Genomic DNA, 19,499 nt, shown 5'->3' with positions numbered 1-19,499 from the left:
CGGAGCAATTGCTGACTATCGGTAATGGTCAAGTACCTGTCGATGAATCGAGTGGATTAATATCATTTCCAAATAATTTCTGTAATTTTGTCTCATCAAAAGACGAACTTATCAACAATGTATTTCCAAATATTATTTCTAACTACAAAAATAATGAATGGTTGAGTGAGCGAGCAATTTTAGCGGCTAAGAATAAAGATGTAGATGACCTGAACTACATAATTCAAAATAAGATCATTGGAACAATGCATTCGTTCAAATCTATTGACTGCGTCACAAATGAAGATGAAGCCACCAACTATCCAATTTAATTTTTAAACTCTTTGGACGTGCCTGGCTTACCACCGCACAATTTACGCCTAAAGGTTGGCTCCGTAGTAATCATGCTTCGAAACATAAACCAACCAAAACTGTGCAACGGTACGCGTTTGGTGGTTAGTAAATTGATGAACAATGTAATTTACGCTACGATAATGATAGGAAAACTCAAAGGTGAGGAAGTTCTCATTCCGAGGATCCCGATGGATAAACTAAAACTCATAAATTTTTATTTTATAAATATATTTTTATTGTCTTTTAACTTTTTCTTTACTTCCTAACAACACTTTTAGTAATTTTCTTAAAATAAAATAACCAATTACAGCTGCAATTAACGCAATTGTACTAAATAACGCTATCACGTCTAATAACAATATTTTGTACCATTCAATGTTTAAATATTGTACCTTCAGATGTGGTGCACCTTTGTTTTCGGCTACGTATTCCACCCAGAAAATAGCTAAATCCAACGGATTTACAGGTCTGCTTCTGAATAGCTTAGATCGTTTTTGCATATTTTCTTTATATCTACAAAAAATAACTCGATAAAAATTAATTTAAATAATACAAAACAATCTAAATTTAAGACTATAACATATAGAGAAACAGAATAATCTATTCTGAAAAAACAATAGATTTTTTAAATCTCATACCCCTAACAATTTTAGACATTCTTTTACGACCTTCATCCATTTTCTTCTAGGTCGTCCTGTTTTTTCTTTGTACTACACTCAGTGTTTATTAATTTTTTGAGAATGTTTCTTTCTGTCAGTTCAATTACGTGCCTAATCTATACTAGCTGACTTTTATCCTAATATTTTAAACATTTCTTTTAATTCACCGGATCTTCTACTTATTAAGACAAGATTACCTGCATCGCCACGAGTATCTTTTTGGTGTAAAATTGTATGTTGGGTAATTGTATTGTTACGTTGGGTAATACTTGGTACGAATCCTGTAACTAGCGCCCTCTATGAGAGTCAGATATAAAAACAAATTCATAAGATGTATATATTCATAGGATAGGATGTATCAGCTCACGGTTCGTAGACATCTTCTTCTTTTTCTAATCGCGCTACAACCCTTTGTGAGTCTTGGCCTACTTAACAATGTTCTTCCATGCTGCCCTGTCGGATACTTTTCTTCGCCACTGCCTGATGTTCATGGTTTTAAGATCCCTCTCTACGTCGTCTATCCATCTTTTACGGGGCCTTCCTCTTGTTCTGTTTCCTTGGGGCTTCCATCTCTGGACTACTTTTACAGCTCGATTATCTGGCATTCTTTCTAGGTGACCAAGCCAGTTTAGTCTTTGTGACTTTACAAATCTAACAATATCTGGGCTCTGCATTAGTTCATCCAACTCGTGGTTCATTTTATTTCTCCACGAACCATCGCTGCATTGGGTTGGTCCAAATATTTTCCTTAGTATTTTGCGCTCAAATATTCTCAGTTGATTTTCATCAGTGGTTGAGAGGGTCCACGTTTCACATCCATATGTGACCAATGGTCTAATTACTGTTTTGTAGATTCTCAGCTTAGACTCACGATTCAGTAACTTACTTTTTATTAAGTCTTTGTATGCATAAAAGCACTTATTACCGCTAAGAATCCGTGCCTGTATTTCTTGACTGATGTTGTTGTTATCATTTATTATTGAGCCTAGGTAGGGAAAAGTGGAGGCATATTTGTAGGTATGGTTGTCTACCTTCAGATTCTCATGTTGATTCGATTTTGTGCACTCCATATATTTTGTTTTACTTTCATTTATATATAGACCAAACGTAGCATCTTCTCGTTTCAGTTTTATAACTTTTTCGCTTAATACAATTTTGTTGCGGCTTATTAAGGCAACATCATCCGCATATGCACATATTTGCATTGATCTTGTATTAATACAGCCGTTTATATCCAGTTTTCTAACAACAGCTTCTAAAGTTAGATTAAAAAGTGTTGTTGATAAGGCATCATTCTTTTTGTTTACCTCAACATTATTAAATCTTTGTACCCATGAAATTCTCAAAATTCGTCTGTATATATACGTCTCAAAGGCATATATTCTTTTTTCTATTTCAGAGTCCATTGTCCTACTTTTACAGCCATACAGTAAGACAGAAAAAACGTAGCATCTAATCATTCGGATTCTAAGCTGCAGACTAAGGTCGGATCTTGTAAAAAATGTTTTCATGCTCATGAATGCTTTCCTTGCTTGTTCGATTCTTGATAGAATTTCTTTTTTTGGATTACACTGAATATTGTACTCTCTACTGTTTATTGGTGTCTTTGAAAATACTAAAGTTTTAGTTTTGGAAACGTTTAGATGTAAACCGAACATTTGGCTGAGGTGAACTACCTCACCTACTTTTTTTCACTGTCATCAACTAAATAACTCTTGTACTTACTTTGAATCCCTCATTATCCTATCGATTTTATCAACCAACGCTGGTTCAGTAACTGTTCGAATTGGTAGATTTAAGCCCAATCCATTTTCTTCTACTAAAATTCCGTTCCTAAACTGATCCGCAAAAATGGGTAAAACCAAAACCGGAACTGCATTGTACACGGCTTCCTGAAGACTCAATAGACCACCATGTGTAATAAAAAGTTTTACGTTTGGGTGGGCTAAAACGAAATATAAAATTAGTTTTGCATAAACTGATATTGGTACATAAAATAGTTAGACACAGAATAAAACAAACATTTTGTTTTTACCGAACCTAACCAAAAAGTACTACCAGAGATAAAGCAATGGAAAGTGAGATTCTTGTGGAAAAGTATCAGTTTATTGAAAGTGTTACATTTTCATAAAAACTAAATGTAACACCTATATTTGCTAGTGTCGTTTTTTGCGTCACGTCCAAAACGATATTATTGATATAAATTCGCAATTCAAAACAGTTTACTCATCAGCTGTAATTACTTAATTAAATGTTATGTTTAAAATGATATCCATGAACGTCCATACATGTATTATAAAGTGTATTTTGTACGGATAAAATTTGTAATATTTGTAGTATTTTGTGGACAGTAGTGAGCGAAAAACCATTCTTAAACAACTTTTTATTCCTTGAACTAGATTCCAAACTAACATGGCATAAAATTGCTACTTTTGCCCCTTCATTCCTAATATGTTTTTCGACCTCCTTTTTTTTTATTAACTTCTGGTCCCGTTTCGCGAAATTTTTAACTAGTTTTAGTACGTATGAGTGAAAAAAAAGTCTACTTTGATTTTAACGTTTTTTTCTCTACGTAAAGAGTGAACAAGATGGTCTTTTGCAATAGTAAATTGTAGGTGTATTCTCGGAATGAAAGGTTATCCCTAACATCATCGTCCAATAGCTGCCGGTAAGCTTGAATTCGCACTTTACCGATTTCTATAGAGAAGAGAAGTCACATTTTGGCGATTTTGAGTTTATAAAACCAACATGTATTTCTGTGTCCCGTCGATTTAAAATATTCATGTATTTCTGAAACCACCCTAAAGACGCGTTTTCACGGGTCGATCTGGATTGAACGATTTAAGTCGATTATGAAATCGAAAGCAAATTGAATAATATGTAAACCATAAATCGACTTGGCCGTTCGGCGGAGTGAGTCGATTCGACGGAAATAGAAAGACTGTCTAATTTTGACGGGCGATTGTCGCCGAATCGATGTCGAACGACTGGAATCGAATATGTAAACACCTGATCGAACGGAAACACAACGTACCGAAAGCCGAGTAGAGTACTTCTAGCGTGTATAAAGTTGTTGTTTTTAGTACTACAAGCTGTAATTTTGGGAAAAAATGACTGAAAAATGGTCAGATGCAGGCATGGCAAGGTTTTTTAATGCTTATCAAAACTATAATGTATTATGGAATCCACAAACCAAGCTTTATCGCAATCTACAAGCAAGGCGAGAGGCATTGCAAGCAATTCTACAACATATGAATAAACCCAATATATTAGAACAACATACAATCGTGAATTGAGCAAAGTATTAAAATCACTAAAAGGTGGCTCTGGACCTGACGACTTATATGTACCGGACTAATTTGGCTTAAACATGCTGATAGTTTTCTGGGAACAGTATCGATGGGAGGCAGAAAAAGGCAATCAAACATGGTAGGTAGATAATATTTTTTTTTATTTTTAAAAACATTCATTTTGTTGTACTAGTCCTTAATAAATCATTTACACATAACTGTCTCCAGTGGCTAGAAATCGAAGAGCTATTTGCAATTTCAGCCCTGCTGGTAATGCTTCACGCATATTTGTATCGTTTTTTTGACTTGTCTCACCAGTTTTTTGTAAAAGTTCTCTAAAATGAGCATTAAACATTCTTAAATGATTTCTATAAGCCTCTGGATCTTCCACAACCATTTCTTGGAGCAGGATTTGTGATGCACCATGGATATTTCGTCTCACAATCCACGGTCGAGTCCACCACGTTCGTTTTTTGTTCTTTTTGTTTGATTTAGCAATTTCTTCCCAAATTGCACAGCAAGTTAATTGCACACCTACATTAATTATTTCACGTGGCGCCATTTTGTATCACAATTAATTCAACATTCATCGCCTGTCGTGTAAACCTTTTTGCTTTCCACACAGATCGAATTGTGCTCGAACAATCCAAATTGTTCAACCTAGATCGACCCGTGAAAACTCGCCTTTAGTCCCGTACTAAGGTTGTTTCTGCACTAAACTGTCAGTTGTCTTTTTTTGCATATCGACATTTACTATAACCTATAAAGCTTATAGTGTTTCTATTGTTTGTTCTAATTACTGCTTACAAAAAGTTGTCTGTATATTGAAAGAAAAACGTTCAGATTTTAATATTATTATGAACAACGATCAACCAACCATCAGTGCTGAAAACGTTAAGGATGGAGAACCTGTTACTAAAATACAGTTAGTACAATAAATTTTTTCATTAAAATGTTAACCTAAATTTTGGTAGGCCACAAATTGACACATGCAATGTCTGTGAGGAGCTTAATGTAAAAATTAAAAGCCCTAGTCTGGGTGAAGCAGCAAAAAAGTAGCGGTAAAAAATTTTACACTGCCCTACATGATCAAGTTAAGAAATGCATTCAAAGAGATGATGTAGAAGCAATCGCCTTCGATTTTATGCGGAACCTTAAAACTTTCAGCAATTCCTGTACAAGACTTATTTTATCTGTCGCAGCTTACCGTAAATGTTTTTTGCACCACCAATATTAAGTCACGAAAATCCGTTCTTTATATTTACCATGAAGCAGAAACACGAAAAAGCCCGAATGAAGTCTGCAGCTTTCTATTAGATTATACTGAAAAATATATTGGAACAGATGTGAAAAATATATTGGAACAAATGTAAAAGAACTACGCCTATTTTCTGACAACTGCTCAGGTCAAAACAAAAACCACTGCGTTATAAGAATGTGTTTGGCTTTAACCAATACAGGCAGATTTCAAAAAAAAAATTTTTTTTAAATCAAACAAGAGGAAAACAATTTTTCTCACTTCGACGTTACTCATTTCTTCCCTGAGAGCGTGTTTTTGGGGTTATTAAAAGAAACCTCAGAAAATTTGACCGAGTTTATGACATCTATAAGTACACGGAGGTCATTGTTACCGCAAGTACCCAAAACCTATTCACTGTTTGTGAAATTAAAAAGGAAAGTATTATAAATTTAAAAGACTGGTGGCCTAGGTATTGTAAGTCTGAATATTCGTCGACCGAGACACAGAAGTTAGAGATAGTGCAAACACTCATGACCACGGCGCAGTAGACGAAATTTGGTTTACAATAGAACCTTTCTGCCTTTACGTAAATTTTGACTCCGCCTTCGCGCAGCTCAATGGTCAGGAGTGTTTGCACTATCTCTAACAAGGGACCAACGAATTTCGTTCTCAATTTTGCAAATTGCATCATTTGGTCTACAGCATTGATGCTCCCGGCATTATTTGAGCTAGTGAATACATTAATGGTGCGATATGGAGTACCTTCAATATTTTTATTTCAAAAACAAGTAATGTAACAATTAAAATGTCACCTTAAAAGGCTCCAATACTAGTGGCCAAAAAAGAAAATTTGACCACACTGCTTCAATGGGTGGATGAACCGTTCAAACCATTTTACGAAAATATAATTCAAACATCAGCAACTAAGACAAAATCCAATGAAGTCACAAAATAAACTGCATGATATTAAAATTCTTTAGTAATAAATACTTTTGTTTTGAAACCTGACATTTCATTACTGAAACAACTTAAGTCCATTTTAAAAAAGTTAGTAACGATTTAGAATGCTTTTGTTTTTGATAAATTCTTACATTAGGTGTCATTTATTAACTTCAAACTTCGCTTTTAGTGAAGATGTTCAGATAAACTCTCAAAACGTTTTTTTCATCTCCTGCAAACTGTCTGAATGTGACTTAAGTTGTTTCTAAAATAAGCGATTCATATATATTCCCTACGTTAATGTCTGCTGTTATCAAAATTCCACTTCCAGGAGATTTATCTGAAATAACAGGATCTCTATTAATTTGAACACACGGCCTGATCTCTACAATCATTATTCAACCACACCTCCACAATAATCATTAATTGAACACAGTACAGACATCTGCCTACATTGTGATATTATTCAGAAAAAAACATAAGAAGTTATTTTTTTAAGTTTTTTTTTTAATTTGAGAGCCGCACTTTATAAACTTAACAAAGACATCTTTACCATCGTGTTTCCTAGCATGTTAGTCAAATCTAAACAATTTAATTATATCTAATATTAGTATCATAATTTGTAAAGTATATAAATTACAAATAAAGACTTACCCAAGACGTCTTGTTGGGAAAACCACTTTCCGACTTTAAAGTTAACAGGTTTACTTGAAAACACACTGTCGTCCCATTTCCAAAGTACTTTTTCGTTTCTTTTCTTTAAAGCGTTTACGATGGCTTCAACGGTGGCATTACCAAGCGACGAAGGCATAACATTGCTACCTACACTGAAATATATAACTCCCTCTTTGGCTTCATCCAGGAATATCTGCAGTTCCTTAGGTAACTTTTTCGGGGGATTAATATGGAAACCTCCAATTGCTACCATACTTGGTACCAAAGGTCTTGGGTCATTAATAGTTTCGTGATGGTTAACTAGTGTGAGTGAGACGTTGTAATAAAAATCCCTACCTTTCGCACAATGAGGAAAGTGTTGATTGACGAACTCCTCCTGTACCGGTAAAAATATGAAATCATTCATAATTCGTCTTGCAACTACAAATAAGCTATTCATTCCTCTTTGCCAAATATTCATTCTTGTAGGGAAATCTTGATAAAGGTCTGGCACATACGACGGCACTTCTGGATTACCAGACGGTTGGTTTACCCACATGCTGGGTGTACATGTGCCTAGAGGTATAACAGGAGCATTGAAATGACAACCTAAGACTTTAAGGGCATCATTTACAAACTGTTCCAAAATTATTACGTCGAAGGTTTTACCGGAGTTTACTAATTCCCGAAAATTTGGGTGTCTCAATGTAAAATTGGTAATGGCATGTCCAGGAGTGTGCGACAAATAAATTATTTTTATTGGGTTCATGTCTCCAAACTCCATCCATTGAGGTACATTCAAATCTAAAAAACTTTAAGGTAATTGAACATAATAAAAAAATCATAAATAATAAATTAAATTAGGACAAAAGATGAAAAATAAGATGTAGAGAAGTTAATCCTTAGATGACGCAAATCCGTACTTGACCCTTACTTATTCGAAGTTGGATGAACCCCAAATTATATTACCCGCAAAACTGTATATTCATTTTTCTTTAAAAGTAGGAACCCAACTCTCAAATTTTTATTAAATAAAACGGGCAAAACCGATAATATTCCTAAAATGTGTCCTGATCAATACGAAATACATTTCAAGATCTTAAATTTATAAAGACATAAAAGTAATATTTAACTTTCATGCCAACGTCTGCTGGTGTTAGGTTTCTCTTCATTTGCAATATTTGCAAATTATCACTCATTCTAACAAAATCGGGTCGCTCCATGTTCTCTTTCTGACTTTAGACCGTTTTGCAACGTCTTATAAATGCGGATGTTACACATGGTTCTGATATCGTTGCTCCTTACTTTATATCTCACTTTTGTATCTTCATTTCTGTTCTCCTTAGTAGATGTTTAACAGTAATTGTTTCTGCTCGTGTTTCTGTTGCGTAGGTCATAGATCTTACACAGGTTTTGTAACTACGTCTTTTGCTTTCAATAATCATGTATTTGTTTTTATTGGAACCGGCCCATTACAATCTGATAATGAGAGATTTTAACGGCAAACTCGGAAAAAAAACGAACAAGAAGTGGTAATTAAAGATTTTGGGAACGGAGTAAGAAATGTTGACTAACTTTCTGTTGTTTTGTTTTCCGATGAAATTATAGACATTGTCATTCGTGAATCTAATATTCACGCACGATCAATTTTAGGCGATAACTGGAATCCCGTCAGTAAGGAAAACTGTATGCCTTTATCGGGTTATTGCTTATTGCCGGATGCTTCAAGGCAAATCACGAACCAATTTTGGAGCTGAGAAGTACAAAAAACCCAGCGTTTCAGAGGCCTGTTTTTCGATCAGAATCAAGTCTTTGCTTCGATTTCTAAGGTTTGATGATCTTGCAACACACCCAGAAAGACGCGCTTCGTATAAGTTATGTCCAATAAGAGATATAGATGATAATTTTGCCTCAAACTGTAATAAGGCCTATACTCACAACCATCATGTTTGTATCAACGAACAACTTGTGCCTTTTCGCGAAAGATGTCCATTCAGGGTCTACATGAAATCTACGCTAGATAAATATATTAAAAAAATTTTTGTATTGTGTGATTCGACTAATACCTATTGCTGGAATCTACAAGTCTACACAGGAATGATAACTAACATACCAGAAAAAGAGCAACATCATATCTTCTTCTTCTTTTAGTACCCTGTCCGATTATCGAAGGTTGGCGATCATATTGGCAATAATAACTTTGTTTACGGCGGCTCTAAATCAATCAGCGGTGGTCTCTTGATACCATTCTCGGAGATTTCGGAGCCAGGATGTTCTTCGTCGGCCTGGGCCTCTCCTTCCGGCGATCTTACCCTGTATTATGAGGTGTAGAAGGTTATACCTCTCTGGATGTCTCATTACATTACCGAAATATTGTAGCTTTCGAATTTTTATCGTTTTTGTTATTTCTGTGCTCTTTTTCATTCGATGTAAAACTATTTCATTTCTTCTTTAACATCATATAATGGAATATAAAGGAATATTACAAGGAAAATATTTATATCATACATAAAAGGATTATCAGAAAAACTCAAAAAGATGGAAATAAATTCATCATTTCAACAACATTCAAAACAACAAACACACTGAGATCTATTTTATCTAAAACTAAACCTAACTATGAACAAGAACGAACAAAGAATTGTATTTATAAAATACCTTGTGAATGCGATCATTTTTATTTAGGTGAAACGTCAAGACCATTAAATGTAAGAATAAGTGAACATTAATCTTGTATTGAAAATAGAGAATTTGATAGATCTCAAATATGTAAAATGGAACGATTCATGTATAGTCCTAAAAGAAACATATGGTAAAAAAAATCAAAGAAATGGCTCTAATTATGCTAAATGAGATTAATTGTGTCGCAAATTCCTCGGTAGAATGCAGTAGTAAGTTAATAAAAGGAAAATACCACTATTAGTAAGTCAGCAATATATCGAGGATATATCATTTATGTTTTTAAATAAGATAAATAAAAAATTAGAGTTTGGTGTTTATTGAGAGTAAACTAAATTTCAGACCAAACACTTACCACGTCGGAATAGTATTATGAGGTTTTTTTCCTGGTATTTTCGTCATGATTTAATATGAAATCACTAAAAGGAGAATTTTACTGTCATCATGGCATGTAGTTGTCTTTTTAAAGATGAATCACATGCTATGATTTTTCTGTCGGATATTCTCAAGTTAACGTTGATTTCATGTAATCGAATGAACTATCTTGCAATAAAGTCGTACCAGGAAAGCAACTCTGCAATATTAGCAATATCATTCTAAAGTAGACTACTTTAAAATGTATAATTTATGTCTGAATTGTCAATATTAATGAGTCAGATAAAATTAAATTATTAGAAGAATTTTTCACCAAGTAACAAAAGACAAAAATTTGTTTAATTTACTAATGTATTTTGAGAACGATTTCCGAAGTGGCAATTGCCTCATAGCCCCAGTCTCTTGACGCATATATACAAATTAATTATTAATGAAAATCTTAACGAAGAAACTATTGCCTAAACTTAATTTCTATTTCTATCAGCCCAAAAAACAGGTAGGTTTCAGGATAGGATATGGCACAAATTGGATTCCTGTCCATTGTCGAATATTGCGCAGCCATGACATTTTTTTACGTCCCAGACCCCCCTGCCCTCTATTTTCCCTTCGAGTATTAGTTGCTGAAAAGTATATCATTCTCCTCGTAATATGTGTCCTAAGTATGCAGTCTTCTTACTTTTTAGATAACTAAAAAGTTCCCTATCCTGTAAGCCCGCTCTTCTGAGTACTTCCTCATTTCTCACCCTGTCCGTCCATGATATTCTAAGCATTCGACGCAGGCACCACATTTCAAACACTTCAAGTTTGTTAATGGAACTGGCCTTTAACGTCCATGCTTCCATTCCGTACAAGAGAACAGGCCACACATAACACTTAATCATCTTGTATCGGAGGTTGAAGTCCAATTTGCGATCAGTCAGAAACTTACGAAGCCTCAAAAAAGCATTTCTGGTTTGTTTAACTCTGCTCTTTATTTCATTCTCGGGCTCCCAACCTCGTACATAAGTATTTAAATTGCCTGACCTGTTCGATTTCTTCTCCAGAGACATATATCTTTGCGTTGGGGTAATCATTTCTACTTATAATCGTTGTTTTTGTCTTCTTGATAATTATTTTCAAACCCCGAGCTTCACTTGCAAGAGTTAGATCATTTAAAAGGCATTGAAGATCTTCGATGTTATCTGCCACTATGGCTGTATCATCGGCATACCTGATGTTATTAATAAATATGCCGTTAACTTTAATACCCTTATTAGAGTCTGCCACTGCTTCTGCGAAGGCTTTTTCTACGTATAAATTGAACAGCATTGGAGACAGTATACAACCTTGCCTTACTCCTTTTTTAATGGAGAAATCTTCTGTTTCGTTGAAATTTTGAAGACGTACTGTTGCTGTCTGGTTTCAATACAGATTGGCGATAATTCTTATATTCTTGTCGTAGGTATTTTATCATCAATTCGTGTTTTACATTATCGAATGCTTTTTCATAATCGATGAAACAGACAAAAATGTCCTTTCTTTGATTTAAACAATTCTGTATCAATGTTTGCATACTAAAGATCGCTTCTCTCGTGCCAAGTCCATTTTTGAAACCAAACTGACTCCATCCACTGACCTCTTTACATTTCTTAAATACGTTTTGCTAGCAGTAGCCTACAATATTCTTAAATTTTGTGACTAAAATGCTACCCAGATTAATATGCAAATGAAACACCCTTTTCGGCTAACTAAAACATGTTTATTAAAAGAAATATGGAAGCTAATAAATTTAATGTACATACAGTCTGTAAATAATAACTTATAAACATTAAACGTACTAATAACTAAATGCCGCAACTAAGGTTGGAGACCACATAACAAACCAACAAATCAGGCAAAGATCAGGCATTGAATACGCCGAAGAAAACCAGCGAAAAAAGTAGCAGAAAACTGGCGACTGGCGGCCCGGTGCCAGTGTAAGGTTATTTTAAGAAACTGAGGGAGGTCTATGTCTAGCAGTGGACGCAATTGGCTGAATGATGAAATTTTTTTCTGCATGTTATATCCCGGAGAAACCCTGATACTCTAGCCGCTGTTATCGCTTGTATTTGTATTGCTTGTAGGATTAACGCCTAGATATCTGAAGTACTTGCTGTCCATTTTTATTATAAAGTGGTAAATTATATCTCTCAGGTTCTCTTGGTATTGTCATCGACTATACTGATATGGGACCAAGTCCACTTTCAATATATTATGAATATGAGAAATTTCAGAGCACATTTACAATCCTAATTAATAAAACTTAATAAATAAATAATGCTCTTAATTATTATTAAGGTTATTATGTTTCAATTAAAATATATAGAAAATACACCTGTTAAAAATAATTACAAATTCTGGTTCGAATATCGGTATTGACCTTGATTAAACATGTTTACTTTGAAATAAAATTCCAAGCTTTGAATTTGATCATTTTCTGGTAATAAAAACCAATCGTTGATCAAAATAAAATCATCAAAGTGAAGGTTTGATTTATTTCTCGCCAAAGTTCCTATTGGAACATGGTTAAGATATTCAAATGCAAGATTTGAGTAAAACTTTTATAAACAAACTATGAAATATTCAGAGACTAGATTCTTTTAAAAAATATAGGTTGTATAAAATGAATTCTTCTTTCATTTCATCATCAAACAAAGAAGATTCAACAAAATTTCTTTCGAAATGTGGATCGAGAAAATATATATCAACGGAAGAATTATACCAGCAACTTAAAAAATGCATTCATGAGGCTATAAGTGAAGCTTTGGAGTATAAAGACAAACATGAAACAAAAAATCAAGAATGGTGGTCGGAGAATATGCAAACGGTCGTAAACAAGAAGAAAACTGCTTATCAGAAATGGATGTCAACGAGAAAGGAGGAAGATTACAAGATATATAAAAAATTAAATCGAGATGTAAAAAGAGAAGTAGTGAAAAATAAAAAATGAGATGTGGGATCGAAGATGTGCAGAGGTGGATAGGTATATGGGTGGAATAAGAGTTGAGCAAGGGTGGAAGGTGATAAAGTCTCTCCGGGAGGAAGGAAAGGAAAAATCTAACTTACAGTTAATAGATCTGAAACAGTGGAAACAACATTATGAGGTTTTACTGAGAGAGGATAGATGTAAATTCCAAGAGATCGAAATGGAAGAAATATCCTAACATACACAAATAATTGGTATAACAACCGGAGAGTTAAGCGATGCCCTCAAAAAATCGAAAAACGGTAAAGCTGCAGGACCTGGAGACATCACAATTTAGTCGGTAAAGTATGGACCAAAAATATTACATGAGATGTTGGTTCAACTATTTAACAAATACTTAAAAGGACAAAATATCCCTAATGATTGGAATGTTAGATACATCAGCTCAATATTCAAGAAAGGGGATAAACGCAAATGCTCTAATTATAGAGGAATAACTGTTATCAGCTCAGTGAAGAGGTTGTACGGTCGAATAATAAAAGAAAGAATAGAATCAGAATACGAAGACATAGAAGAACAAAATGGATTTCGTGCAGGAAGATCGTGCACTGATGGTATATTCGTTCTGCAGCAGGTAATCGAAAAACGGAAGGCAATGAATCTATCTACCCACCTATTGTTTGTAGATTTAGAGAAGGCATACGATACAGTACCTTTGAAAAAACTGTTTCAAACATTGACGAAAGTAGGTCTCAGTAGAAACTATGTGGATGCTATTGCAAATATATACAAAAATGCAAGAAGTGTAGTTAAGGAAGGAAACTTTATATCTGAATCATTTATAATAACAAAGGGGCTTAAACTTGCCCTAAATAACCTTGATTGTCCTAAATACATCAACAAAAAACACAAACATTCAATACCTGACACAATATTCTAATTTTTATGACCTAATTGCAATTTTAAAACCTTATGTAACTATTAAAAAACATTAATAGCCTTAACAAATTATAAATAAGTTTTATAGATCTTAATATTATAGAACTAAAATTTTTAAATTAACATCAACACAACTGAAATTGTAATTTACTTAGTAATTTTATAGTGTATAAATTATTGTATTTTGCCCTCCCGCTAATTACTCTCAGTGGTTGATGCTGCTAATACAGTAGGGGTAAATTTTTATTTCTTGATAAATTAATCAATATTTTGGAACTCGCTTTTATTTTACGGTTTTTATTGAGCATGTAATAAAAAAAATTGATTGGAATTTAAGTTTTTTTAATACTTTTTAATTTTACTTAAAATATAAGTAGTGTCCGGTTAATTTTACGAAACAGTGTATATAGCCAAAAGTTCCTTACCTTTCATCATGTCAATCATTCCAGTTAGGACTACATCTTTATAGCTGCCGTTCTTTGGTGGATCTTTCTCTTCAAACGAGCTTACCATAGTGACACTATGTCCGGCATTGGCTAAACCTCTCGCTAATGCGTTTCCTAAGATATAATGGCTTGGAACTGGACTCGGAAAAACTACTAAAATTTCATAACCGCTCACATTGCTTATTATTTTTAATAGAAAAATCAGAAATAAGTGTGCCCTCATTTTCTTGTCAACGTTAGCTGCGAATCAGCTTGGGATTGCCTTGAAACAAATTAATAAAAGATTAACAAATCAACAATAGTTACAATTCTAATAACAGATTATTAAAACTAAAATTACATATGTACTTATAACTGAATAAATTGTTTTGTTATCATGCTACTACGACCGGCGTAGAAGATTGTCGACAAAGGTTAAGCTAGAAATTGATAACTAATATTTTTGCAAACACTATTCAGGATATCCTTAAGCGATCAAGTAAATTTGTAGGTTGATAGAGGAGCACAACATGGGTGTTCAATGAACAACAGCATTTGAAGACGATAGGAGTGTCCCTACAACACAAAATAAAAATGATGATACCGGACCACCTATTTTGACAGCGGAAGTAGAAGAAAATAGAATAAAATAACACAAAGTAAAATTAAAATATTATAAAATAAAATAAAATAGAGAAATAAGAAATCGAAATGTTTTATGACGATATATCTACTGCGCTTAATGACTCTCATACTCAATTCACATTTTTTATGGCGATTTCAACGCAAAAATAGGTGTAAAAGAAGTAGAGCTAGAAACATCCTTGGGAAAATTCGGTTCCCCAGGAAAAAATGACCGAGGAGAAACGCTACTAGGATTTCTACTCCAGAATAATTTATTCAACATGAACATCTTCTTTTACAAAAAGATGCATAGGAGATGAACCTGAGAAAGTCCAAAGTTACGCATATTCTTGGCTGATATGCGGATACCTTTGGTAGTTCACGTTTTGGGATGTCTTGACTTGTAATTAAAGGAAATGCCTTATTGAAAATACAGACAAGCCTATCTACAAAGTCACTGAAATTATAGTCCACGTCCACAGAGGGAAAATACCACCCAGAAGTCAAGCAAAAATTTTGGAATTTACGAAAGGTCTGAGCGGAAAAAATCCTACCTAAACGTTGGGTTTTCCAGGATTATTTCTTAAAAGTGTTAAATTTGGTATATACTGCTTCATGATCAGATACTCCTGCATTAAATTGTAGAGCGTACATTAAGGGGTGAGAAATCTGAGACAATATCTTCTCTAGCGCTTATAAGTATTGAAAATGAAGTCCATCAGACAGATATTAATATATGAATTAATAATATGTAATAATGTAATTGTTTATTAATTTTTGTTCTATTTTATTCTATACAAATAAAGATAAAAAATGTAAATTGTTATAAACAGTGCGTGAATATCACTACTCTATATCTATATCTATAAATCAGATACTCTAGTGGAAATATAAAAGAATTAATCTTCATTTTCGCTTCTGTTCAAAGTTTTTACTAAAAAAACAACAAGAACTAAATTATAGAAAAGATAGTTAAGATTTGATTTCTATATAGTGCTTCCTCCATTCGCTTATACTATTTTTAGAACTAAATTATTGAATATTATAATATGTAAACAAAATGACAAACTTACTAAGTGTTGCACAAATCGGATGCAAACTGATGCTACTAACTTTAGTAAACTGATAAAGGTTTAAATATAATATAAACGTAGTGATTATTATAAACTATATAATAATTTATTTAAACCGGTTAAATAATTTTATTTACCTTCGGAAAAATGCTAATATGTTAAGGATCAAGGTTGATAATGAAGCGCTATCGAAAAACGTAAACGTTTAATAATCTGCTAAAAAAGTTTTGTTTATATGAATAAATTACTTTATAATTAACAAATTAAATATGTATTTGACGCTCTGAATTTAAAATGACTTAATAAAACCACTTCCTAAACCCTTCCGACCTTATACCGTGGACAAAGGCCGAAGTTTCTGATTATATTAAGATTAATTTTTGTATTTGTAGGCCAGGGTCGATAATTTTTGAGATTAAAAAAAATAGTAAGAGGATCGAACCCACTGTGAAAGTGGGATGTCCCCAGTTCAGTGGATGTTCTGCAATGAGTCATATTGCACATAATTTTTTATAACTTTTCGAAACTATTATAGCTAAGTTGTTTAATATTTTTTGATAAAATATTGTAAAAGTTATAATTAAGGCAATTTTTATCTGAAAGACGTAATCTACAGTGATTTGTTCGTAGGTGCTGTGACAGTTTCACGTATTGTGAACGTGAACATCAGACTACTTTATCAAATGAGCCCTTTTTCTGTGAATTTCAGTCAGAACTTAAAACATTAACAGAGTAGGTAGCGACATAATTTTGATTTTGAATTTTAATTTGATAAAGAAAAGTCGGCAGTGTTCTAGATAACTAACTCCTAAAATCCTGATAGCTCTATTTTGTATTCTGCAAAATTGAAGTGCATTTGTTGAATTGTTCCATATGACTAATCCATAGCTTAGGTGTGAGTGAAAAAATATGTCATTTTTAATGTTTCAGAGTTGACAGCCCTTGCTAGTTGGCGAATAACAAATAATGGACTGAATAGCATTTTCTTTAGTTGTGAGATATGAGCTGTCGATTATCTATGGTTATTCCCAATACTTTAACAGTTCATTTGTTATCTGGATCATTGTGTAAATTTCTTGCAGATATAGCCTAGTTTTGTGTTTTATCGGAGTTAAGTTTTAGTTTGTTTGCAGCATACCATGTTCTAGATTTAGTAGAAACTTCCTCGTAAGACATTTTTAAATCATTATTATTTTTTCCTCATATAACGTATGTCATATCATCTGCGAATTGTACGGAGATATGAATTTAGTCAAATCGTTGACATAAATAATAAACAAAAGAGGTTCTCAGACCTAACCTTGTGGGACTCTATATTTTACGGATATAAAATCGGCGAGATGACCTTTAGACATTACCGCCTGATTTCTGTTCCATAGGTAAGAAGTTATTAACTTAATAGGGATAACCCTGATGCTTGATATCTAGAATAAACGGCTAGTAAATAATCGAAGAACTTGTTGACATTGTGTGGATTAAATGATGTTTAAATAAACTGCAACCCTCTGTAAATTTGAAAAATTATTAGATTGTCTTATTGTGTACCATGTCTCATTGTGTACTGTACTACTTTCCCCTACTCAACTATGTTAATAAATCCTTATCCATAAATTAAAGTCGTCGTAAGCAATGTACTTGTATAAATTGTTGCAAATGAATTATGCAACTAATTATTGTTTATACCTAGTATTTGATCATTATATACCTACCTATTTAATGCTTTACTGTCGTTTTTATTAATTATTTTTTTCTTTTTTAACCTAAATATATCACATTTAAAAATACGTTTATATATTAAATAATTATTTTAAAAAATTGTCCATTACATTTTTATGTGGAATATTTATAAGTAGGTAATTATATTTCATCGTCATCATTACATGAATCTTACTATAAGTTTCAGTCTTCTTATCATTATTAATAATTTCTAAGAGCTCATCTATTTCCACTTCACATTCTCATCAGGTCTACTTGCATCATCACAAAGACGTATTGATTTGGAGACAAGGGTATTAATGACTGAATTTGTGAATTTGTGAAAGTGGATGATGAGAATTGGCATGCAAGTAACGACTGGTATGGGTGGGTTTTCGATAAACAGAGTGATGAAAACTTGGGATTGGTTTTCTTATTTATAATAACGTCGAGAAACGGTAGGGATGAATCAGTTTCCACCTCCATCGTGAACTAGATAATAGGATGTATACCATTCAGATTGGTTTAAAAAGACACCAAAGCAACATTCCATATGAATAACACGAAGTTTATGAAATTCCTTGTGCAGACTGCCCCCGATCTTATATAGACCAAACAAATCGTAGAATCCAAAATAGGATTTATGAACATTCATACAGAATTGATTTTGAAAACTCCAGAACCATAGCCCCATCCGCTTCTATAAACCAAGAATTATTCGAGAAACCAAATAAATTGAAAAAAGGCCAAATTGTCTCAATAAAAGAGATGACGGCATCCGGTTAGCTTCGACATGGAGACTTCTCATAAATAAAATATCGTCTGCTCCAACCTCTAATCAAAATCCTGACATCAGTTCTTCCATTCTGCCCGCTCGGATACTTTCCTTCACCACTGCCTGATGTTCATAGTTCAAGATCTTCCTTTACACCGACTATCCACCTTTTACGAGGCCTTAATCTTTTCCTATTTCTGGCATTATTTTTAAGTGTCCAAGCCACTTTAATCTTTGTGACTTTACAAATCTAACGATATCTGCGCTCTGCATTAATTCGTCCAGCTCATAGTTCATTTTTATTCATAGTATTCACGTTGTTATACATACTTTTACATACTTCTGTTCTTTGTTACTTGGATAAAAACTAATTTAGATTTGCTTCAGAAGTGCATCAAAAGTTTAAATCCATGGTTCCCCAGTTGAATTTTTTTATGCTTCACTTTCATCAAATTGATGCTTTGTATTAAAATTCATTTGATACTTCCCTATAGTGTTTAAAAATATATTTGCAAAGATGCAAAGAAAGCGAAATACCCCGAGATTCAAGTTCGTAATTTTATACCTAATAATAACATATTGTATAAACATCATTCCGTAATCATAATCATTCACACACGTCTCTTCAATTCTCAAAGAATCTCAAGTATCAAGTGATAAATTATTAGCTAAATGACGGTGTGTGTGCTGTCGGTTTTCTTTGACTGCCGACTTAATCCATTAGCAGATAATGGTTGTTACATCTATTTGAACCAGAACATTTTAACTTTCTGTAAATATTATGACCTCTAACTATTTCGCAAAATATTATTAAACCTTATTTGTATCATAATAGCTGATGTGAGCATTTGGTCC

General features: G+C 33.2%; 1 protein-coding gene across 1 annotated transcript; it reads right to left on the bottom strand.

Annotated features, from left to right (window-relative positions):
• Positions 1-544: 544 nt before the first annotated feature.
• LOC140436364 (UDP-glycosyltransferase UGT5-like) lies at positions 545-16,330 on the bottom strand. Its single transcript, XM_072525108.1, has 5 exons — positions 16,175-16,330; positions 14,478-14,760; positions 7,116-7,919; positions 2,718-2,937; positions 545-846 (listed from the first exon to the last, which is right to left on the bottom strand). The coding sequence occupies exons 2-5, from the start codon at positions 14,719-14,721 to the stop codon at positions 567-569; spliced, it is 1,548 nt and encodes a 515-aa protein (XP_072381209.1). The 5' UTR covers positions 14,722-14,760; positions 16,175-16,330; the 3' UTR covers positions 545-566.
• Positions 16,331-19,499: the final 3,169 nt, after the last annotated feature.

Source organism: Diabrotica undecimpunctata, chromosome 3, assembly GCF_040954645.1.
Source record: "Diabrotica undecimpunctata isolate CICGRU chromosome 3, icDiaUnde3, whole genome shotgun sequence".
Lineage (NCBI taxonomy): Eukaryota > Metazoa > Arthropoda > Insecta > Coleoptera > Chrysomelidae > Diabrotica > Diabrotica undecimpunctata.
This window is presented reverse-complemented; position numbering and strand designations above follow the sequence as displayed.